Source organism: Terrapene carolina, unplaced genomic scaffold (assembly GCF_002925995.2).
Source record: "Terrapene carolina triunguis isolate 2854851 unplaced genomic scaffold, T_m_triunguis-2.0 Scaffold116, whole genome shotgun sequence".
Lineage (NCBI taxonomy): Eukaryota > Metazoa > Chordata > Testudines > Emydidae > Terrapene > Terrapene triunguis.
The window spans coordinates 352,838-361,537 of NW_020664467.1; the positions used below are offsets into that span (position 1 = coordinate 352,838).

Consider the following 8,700-nt stretch of genomic DNA (forward strand, 5'->3'; position numbering starts at 1 on the left):
GACACTGCGCCCTGCAGGGATGGAACAAGCCTCTCCCAGGAGTTTGGCCCAGCCAAGGAACCCCAGAAAGAGACAGGGATCACTGGCGCCCCCAGGCCCAGACGCGGAAGCCTGGCCCTCTGGAGCTGGGTGGATCCTTGGGGCCGGCCCACTAAGGGGGAACTTCCAGGATATTTGTCTGCAGGTCTCCCACCGTGCAGGGGCGCTGGGCTGTGCAGCAGAGCTGGCTCTTGGTCTCTGCTGTTCCACTTTGTATGATGCAGTCCTTGGCTCAGGGACTTGAGCCTGACTTTCCCCCTCCTGGCTGGATGCCCTAACCACTGGCCTATAGAGTCAGTCCCACCAGCTCGCGGCTGCTTGGTTATTTGACACCCATAGGAGGCTTCGAAAAGACCCGGATCAGAATGCGCCCCCCGGATCAGAATGCGCCCCCCACCCCAGAATCGCCCAGCAGGCAGGACCCTAGAGTGAGGATCTCAACTGGGGTCTCCCTCACCCTAGGTAAGTGCTCCAACCACAGAGCTCCAGAGAAATGGTTCTCACCCGGTGCTGGGGGGGCCTACGTACTATATCTCCAGGGTCCGCGAAAGACAGACTGAAAACAGACTGACCAGAATCCAGCTATATGTACAGACGATAGATTTCCAACGGGCTCCATGCTGCCACTCGAAATTTCCAAAGGGGTCTGCATCGCCATTCAAAACTTTTTAGGAGCCCACCAATGAAAAAAGGTTGAGAACCGTTGCTCTAGAGTACGCAGGAGCATTCCCTCCTCCTCCAGGGCTTAGACTGAGCAAGGGGTCAGGACTGAGGGGACTGGTGCAGGCCCACTGACAGCAATTTAGGGACCCACCAGGTTAGGCAGCAGCTGAGGGGCATTTGGAGGATATAAGGGTATGCCTACACAGCAACTAGATAGCTAGGACCCTCCAACTTCACAGGGTCCTAGAGCCCTGACATCTACACAGCAGTGAAACAGCCCCACAACCTGAGTCCCAGGAGCCTGAGTCGACTGACATGGGCCAGCCACTGGTGTCTACTCACTGTCTAAACTCTCTGTGGATCTTCCCGAGTCACCTCTTCTATCTGAGTAGTTTTCCCTCTGCATTATGGGGCTGCCTTAGTCCCAGGGGCCTGACCAGCTGCTCAGAGTCAGAGCTGACCAGGGCTGCATCTCCATTTGCCTTCCTGAGAGAAATAATCGATACATCATGAACATCGAACAGTAGTTAAAGAGACAGACAGAGAGGTGGTTGTGTAGGGGGATGGATGGACTGACACGACTCACTGACCACGAACCTCATCGATAACAGATTTTATTCATTACAAAAGAAAAAAAACAAACCTTTAAACATATAAAATTATAAAACAAAATGAACCTTCCAAAATAAATATACCACCACTCTGTACACACAGAGACCAGGGCCTCGGGCCATACCCGCTCTGTACACACGGAGAGAGCAGGGCCTCGGGCCAGACCCGCTCTGTACACAGAGAGAGCAGGGCCCCGGGCCAGACCCGCTCTGTACACACAGAGAGAGCAGGGCCTCGGGCCAGACCCGCTCTGTACACACAGAGAGAGCAGGGCCCCGGGCCAGACCCACTCTGTACACACGGAGAGAGCAGGGCCTCGGGCCAGACCCGCTCTGTAGACACAGAGATCAGGGCCTCGGGGCAGACCTGCTCTGTACACACAGAGAGCAGGGCCCCAAGCCAGACCCACTGTGAAAGAGCCCTAAAAAAGTCCAACCCCCAAACCCACAGGGACTAGGCACCTACAACACCCCTTAATCACCTTTGAATGTCCCCACGTCATAAGCCACACAAACTGAGGGGGGTTGGGGCCAGTGATTCCAGTCCATGGGAAGGAGACAGGAAGGGGGAGTGTGGAAAAGGAGAGGAGAAAGGGCAGGGCACAGATGCAGAGGGAGGAGGCATTGGTGGGCTTGGTAGGGGTCTCCTAGTCCCAGTGCAATTACTTCACAGCTGGGATCAGCCCATTGGAGTGGTTTATTGGGGTATCGGGGCAGAGCCTGGGTAGAGCTCGTTGCCATGGGAAAGAGGACCATGTTGAGTGGAGAGAGAATGGGAAAAGAGGGACCTCTGTCCCTCTTTGTAGGGGGCAGGGATCACCCCATTCTCAGTCCCCATCCTTTGCCTCAATACCCAGTTGTAAATCCCCTGCTGGCCCCACAAGCCTCTCCAAGCCATTATACTCATGGGATCCAACAGGGGGCAGCAGACAGCAGGACAAGTCCAACCCCTCCAGCAGCAGCATCCGAGGGCAAGGAGCTATCTTTGCACATTCCCTCCCCACGGCATCATTCGCTCTGCGCTCGGTATGCCACAGTAGCTGCCGCCTGGGTGCCAGGTCCCTGCATCTTGCCGTTCACCACCAGCAGGAGTGGGGTCTCCACACGGATCCCAGGGAAGGAGAAGCTCTGGGAGTACCGTGGAGACAGAGAAGTCAGTCAGAAGGCGGTTAGCTCTGAATCCTACTAATGACTGTTTGCACATCATGTGTTGAAATTTTCCCACCCATCTATGAGGCAGGGCAAATTCCACTGTTAACGCCTACTGATGGTGATTTTCATTTCATGTGCTGAGGTTTTTAAACCTGCCTAAGGGATCTGGGTGCCCAAATTTAACAGATGTCAGGAGCCCAAAAACCTAGGCAGCTGTAAAAACCTGAAGAGCCAGTGTGTCGTCCTCCCGCCTTCCTGCAGAAGACTGAGATGTGCTCTAGTGAGGGAGGAGGTGCCCAGTCTCCCAGCAACAGTGTCAAAATTAACTCTTTCCCTGCTGGGCAGCTAGTGGGCTTATGCTTCCCTGGATGTCGGGGTGAATATTGGGGTAGAGAATTGCAACCCCCCTCCCCCAATTTAAAGGCACTTCCACCTCTACCCCATAACAAGGGGGCTGGGAAAGACACATTGCCCCCAGCTGCTGTGAGAAAGGCCCCATCACTCTGGCATCTGTGGCCCTATAACTGAGGTCTAACAGCTCACATAGGAAGTGATGCAAGTAGCAGACAGGAAGTGTCAAGTTCATTCATGCCTCCCGCCACCACAGTGGGAGTGGAAAGAAACAACAGGTGGAGGGGGGGCATGAGGAAAGGGTGGGGGTTAACCCTTAAACTGACGAAGGGCTACAGTCCTGTATCAACCTGTCTCTGGCGACGTCCCATATCCCTCCTCCTGCAGGGCCAGGCCTAGGAATCACTCCAGCACTAAGCCTGGGGCAAGGAGGACCGGGCCACACTCACCTTGCCTTGGTGCTGGACGTGGTGATGCCGGAGGTGTGGCTCAGGGATGGCCACTGAGTCGCCGATGAGCACACCCCAGCTCTGGACCATGTTATAGACAGTGACAGCAAAACAGGGGCCCTTGGAGTCAGCCAGGCCGAACGTGCTGCCAGAAAACCAGGCGAGAGTGTGAGTAAGGTGATGGGACAGGAGGTGAAGGGGCGGATGGATGGTACTGAGGATGCATAGATGGATGGATGGAAGGCCACATGGATGGCTATGAGAATGGTTGGATGGGTGTACAGAACTGAGGAAACATGGATGGATGGATGGAGCTCAGGACTGACAGATGGACAGAAGGATGGACAGAGCTCAGGACTGACAGATGGACAGCAGGCTGGACAGATGGACAGAACTCAGGACAGACAGATGGACAGCAGGATGGATGGAGGACAGAGCTCAGGACAGACAGATGGACAGCAGGATGGATAGGGCTCAGGACTAACAGATGGACAGCAGGATGGACGGATAGACATAGCTCAGGACTGACAGATGGACAGCAGGAGGATAGACAACATCAACAGAAAGCACTAAAGATGGATGGATGGACAGGTGGTACTCACAAGGGCACCTTCTCGTCCGTGGTGAGGCTGAAGACCACCCTGCCGAGCACTACGGCCCCAGTGTTCACACCCGGCTGCAGGGCGCTCAGGAGCCGATGCTCCAGTGCCACCTTCTGGCCTGAGGACCCCTGGTACTGCCCGTCCCCACAGGGGCCCAGCTGGGATGGGCGCAGGCTTCCCAGCATGCTCTGCAGCTTCTTAACCTTCACTTTGCCCTGCAGGGGGAGGAAGGAGGGCAGGGTCACTGACTGAGACATATCTCCCTGTAAGCCAGGCAGGGAGCAGGGGAGATGCTCTACCTTGTTCTCCAGGAGGCTGGTGAGTCGCTCCAGGAAATCCAGAAGCTGCTGCTGGCGCAGCCGGGGTTCGGGCCAGGCTGGGTCAAGGGCTGCTGCACGGGAAAACCCCTCCAGAGCCTCCGTGTAATTCTCCTCATATTTATGCAGCTGACCCAAGAGAAACACAGCATAGCGCTATGGTTACAGCAGTGAGGCTTGGCACCAGGACTCCTGGGTTCTACTGCAGGCCTGAGGGGGTCTAGTGGGTTAGAGTGAGGGGGCTGGGAGCCAGAACTCCTGGTTTCCATTCCTGGCTCAAGGTGTGAGGGAGGTAGGGGGAAGCCCACTGGGTTAGAGCAGTGTGTGCAGGGAATTGGTATTCCTGGGTTCAATTCCTGGCTCTGGGAGGGGAGAGGGGTCTAGTGGTTAGACCAGAAATTACAGGGCTCATTCCATCCAGCAGGGGGCAGCAGACACAGGGACACAGAGCCCCCTAAAACCACACTGAGGCACTGATGCTGGCACTGCCTGCCAGGGGAGAGTGCCCCTCCTGAGCCCCCAACACCTTTCAGTCACACCTTCCACTCCCCTCCCTCCCACCTTCTCACCGTAGCTCTGTTGAGGTGCAGGTCCGGGTTACAGGATGCTGTAGGATCCACCTTTTCCTAGTGTGGAAAGGAAATCAACATCTGAGCGCCCCCATTGAGCCTTCTGCCCTGCTCCCTGCACCACAAGGCTCCCTTGCAACCAGTAGAAGACAGGGCAGTACCTACCGCCTGGCCATAGGCACTTAGGGCCTGCTGGGAGATACTGGGGTTCTGGCCTGTGTTGAAGAACAGCGAGAGGTAGGCATTTCCCAGGATATCTGCGGCAGAGAGACATGGAGGTTAGCAAGGAGAACACATGGACAGAGGACATCAAAGAAGATGAACAGCTGGCTGGTTGGAGGCATATAGCTGAGAATAGAGGATTGATGGATGACTACAGCTGAGGATGGGTGGCAGGATGGCTATAGCTGAGGATGGATGGGTGGAGGGATATAGCTGAGGGGAATGGATGGCTACAGCTGAGGATGGAGGGATGGCGGGACATTGAGGATGGAGGGTTGAATGGATGGAGGGATGGATATAGCTGGGGATGAATATAGCTGAGGATGGAGGGATGGTGGGACATAACTGAGAATGAAGGGTTGAATGTAGTGATATCGCTGGGGTATATTATCCTCCCCCCAAGTCAGGTGAAGGGCAGGAAGTTGCAGAGCATACTGAGAAGCCTGAGCCCCTCCCAGCTGGTGCCACGTTGGGTCCCAGTGTCCCCTGAAGCAGGGAGTGGGCAGGAGCGGTGCCTGGGGGAGGGAAAGGGGCTGTCACTCACACCACGAGCGGCCATCCCGCACGTCCATCTGGACAGCCAGCTTGGCCTGCCGGACACTGTCCATGACATTCTGGGCATGCTGCTCTGTGCTCTCCGCTCGCAGCTGCCGCAGCACCATGGACAGATTCTGCAGCGAGACCTTGTTCTTCCGCTATGGGGGGAGACAAGGAGCCATGGTCAGCACTCAGCCCGGCTTCCCGCCTCCCCACCCACGACTCCTCTGCCCTCAGATCAGCCAGCTCTGTCTCCCCTTCCCTCCCCTCCCCTGAATCGGCCCCTCGGCCCAGACAGACCTGTCTCCACTTCCCGGGATCAGCCCCTCAGCCCAGCCCCCCCGCGCCCCTCCCCCCAGATCGGCCCCTTGGCCCCAGCTACCCAGCCCCTCAACTCACATGCCCCAGGGCCCCAGAGAAGCAGGTGTGGGCTGCTGTGATGTCGCCCTTTTTCCAGTAGGCCTCGCCCAGCTGGTTCCAGGCCTCCACCAGCTCCGGGTCCAGCTTCACAGCCTTGGCCAGCAGCTCCTCAGCCTTGGGGTTGTAGTCGGGTATAACATTCAGAGCCTTCCCCTTCAGCATCAGCGCCTGAGCCCGGCCCTGGGAACAGCCTGGAGAGACAGAGCCGCAAAGGGAGGGCATAGCCTGTGGCACAAATCTCCTCCAGTCCCAGGGCAGCGGGCTGGCTGGCTGGCTCAGGAGGTGAGAAATGGGACACTGGTCCCTTTCCCCTCTAGGGTTGCCAGCTCCAATCCAGCCCCAGGGTGGGGGACTGGTTGGCTCAGGGGGGTGAGGAATGGGGCATGGGGCCTTACCTCTCTAGGGTGTGCCAGCTCCAATCCAGCCCCAGGGTTTGGGACAGGCTGGCTCGGGGTGGTGAGGAATGGGGCTTGGGGCCTTACCCCTCTAGGGTGTGTCAGCTCCAATCCAGCCCCAGGGTTTGGGACTGGCTAGCTCATGGGGGTGGGGAATGGGATGCCAGGTTTTCCCCTCTAGGGCAGGGGGTGCATTTCCCTCTTATACCCGGTTACCATCTATCTCGCCCATCTGCTGTAGCGTTTTCTCCATTTCCTCCAGAATGTCCTGCTGCTTTCGCCCAGCATCCTCCACACCATGGCTTTCAAAGTAATGATCCCGGAAATAGTACAGGCCATCGACCAATTCCTGTGAGGATGAGGGACAGGTGAGTGAAAGGGGCAGGGGTGGGAACGATCACATCGGTAAACTACACCCTAGCAGCAGCAGCAGCAGCTACCTAAGGGGGCATGTAGCCTGGCGGTTAAGGCACTGGACCAACACTCAAGAAACCTGGGTTCAAAGCCCAGCTTTACCAGAGACTATACCAGTAACCTTGGATAAGTCATTAGGCTAGGAATTTTAAAGGAATGACAGTGAAAGCCAATTGGGCTCCTAACTCCTTTGGTCTCATTTGCAAATCCATGTAACTGAATCTCTCTGTGCCTCGGTTGGGATTTTCAAAGCTGGCTAAGGAATTTGGAAATCAGTTCCCATTATTATATGTATTACCATAGTGACTAGGAGCCCCAGTCATGGCCCAGGGCCCCTCTGCGCTAGATGTTGTACAAACACAGAACAAAACAACATCCCAGCTCCAGAGAGCTAATTAATGGGAACTGGGCTTCCCAATCCAATACGCAGTTCAGATCTCATCAATTTTAGATGACAAGTTCTTCAGGGAGGCACTGTCTCACTGTGGGTCTGTGCAGCATCCGGCACAAGGGGCCCTCACTTCAGTCAGGGTCTGGGAAGCACTTGGCACAACAGGACCTTATTAGGGGTCTGTGTGGTACCCAGCGAGCCATGATCACACTTAGGTGTCATTCTAGGTGCCCAGAGGATCAATCTGTAGATATGAGCCCTACCACCTGACGTACAGGCCTCGCACACTGCAGCCTCTCATGGCTTTCACCACTGTTATTATTAATAATATGTCTTATGCTAGCGCTTGTCCAACGTCAGAGCACACATCGTGCCTGGCGCTGCACAGACCTCGACTGAGATCAGGGCCCCATTGTGCCGGGTGCGGCACAGACCCCGACCGAGATCAGGGCCCCCATTGTGCCCGACGCTGCAGAGATCCCGACCAAAATCAGGGCCCCATTGTGCCAGGCACTGCACAGACCGCGAAAGAGACCCCCTATTGTGCTGGGCACTGCACAGTCACAGTGGGAGACAGATCCTGCTCTGAAAAGCTCCCCTGTCTAAACAGGCAAAGGAATGATCATTATCCCCATTTTATAGACAGGGAAAGGGAGGCACAGAGGGAGAAGTGACTTCCCCAAGCAAAATGGTGAAAGTGGAAATGGGACCCAAGTCTAGTGCCCCAGACAGCCTCTTATTGCCCAAAATCTCAGTGACCCCAACACAGTCAGACCCCTCCCTCTGCTAATGATTTTAATGACAAACCCAGTACACAGTTAATAAAGGCAGTGTACAAATGTTACATCCCAGGGCATTTTACAGGCTGTTTCCCATTACAGGCCTGTTATTTGCACCCATCTTGGGCTGGGGGCTTTAAATAGCAAAATGAAAATGGCTAAACCCACCCAGATGCTCAGAGAGAGGGTGCAGGGAAAAACATATGGCAAAAGGGAGAGGTTAATTCAGACACAGGGATTGCAAAGGCAGAGGGCAGTGTAAGGGAGATATAGGGCAAGGCTGTGTGTGTGTGTATGTGTGTGCATGTAACACAAGGGTTTGTGTGTGTGTGAATCTCGCTGTGCGTTTGTGCACGGATCAGTGTGTGTATTGGTGTGGATGCAGAGTGATCAGTGCAGGTGTGTGTCATTGTGTGGGTGCATCGTGTGCGTCCAGGGATCAGTGTGCACTGGTGTGTGTGCAGGGATGAGAGAGGGTGTGTGTGTGTGTGCATCGCTGTGTGCAGGCATTGATGTGTCTGCTTTTCTCGTGTGTGTGTGTGTGTGTGTATGGATTGGTGTGCGTATGTGCACACTGCTTTGTGTGCGTCGGTATGTGTGTGCATTTCTGTGTGCGCGTGTATCGGGGGATGGGGATCGGTGTGTGTATGTGTATCGATGTGTCTGTGCATTACTGTGTGTGTGTGTATCGGGGGGGTGGGGATCGGTGTGTTATGTGGATAGGTGTCTGTGCATTGCTCTGTGTGTGTGTGTATCGGTGTGTCTGTGCATTGCTCTGTGTGTGTGTAT

General features: G+C 55.5%; 1 protein-coding gene across 1 annotated transcript in view; it reads right to left on the reverse strand.

The window, feature by feature from the left end:
* Positions 1-1,347: 1,347 nt before the first annotated feature.
* The window catches only part of LOC113406667 (tetratricopeptide repeat protein 5-like), a 7,587-nt gene continuing 234 nt past the window's right edge, over positions 1,348-8,700 (reverse strand). The window contains exons 2-10 of the mRNA XM_026652475.1: positions 6,544-6,676; positions 5,912-6,123; positions 5,520-5,670; positions 4,919-5,010; positions 4,754-4,810; positions 4,167-4,313; positions 3,868-4,082; positions 3,266-3,410; positions 1,348-2,441 (exon numbers count right to left, since the gene is read on the reverse strand). Coding sequence (XP_026508260.1) covers positions 2,322-2,441; positions 3,266-3,410; positions 3,868-4,082; positions 4,167-4,313; positions 4,754-4,810; positions 4,919-5,010; positions 5,520-5,670; positions 5,912-6,123; positions 6,544-6,676 — 1,272 coding nt within the window. The 3' untranslated portion in view covers positions 1,348-2,321. The remainder of the gene's footprint in view (positions 2,442-3,265; positions 3,411-3,867; positions 4,083-4,166; positions 4,314-4,753; positions 4,811-4,918; positions 5,011-5,519; positions 5,671-5,911; positions 6,124-6,543; positions 6,677-8,700) is intronic.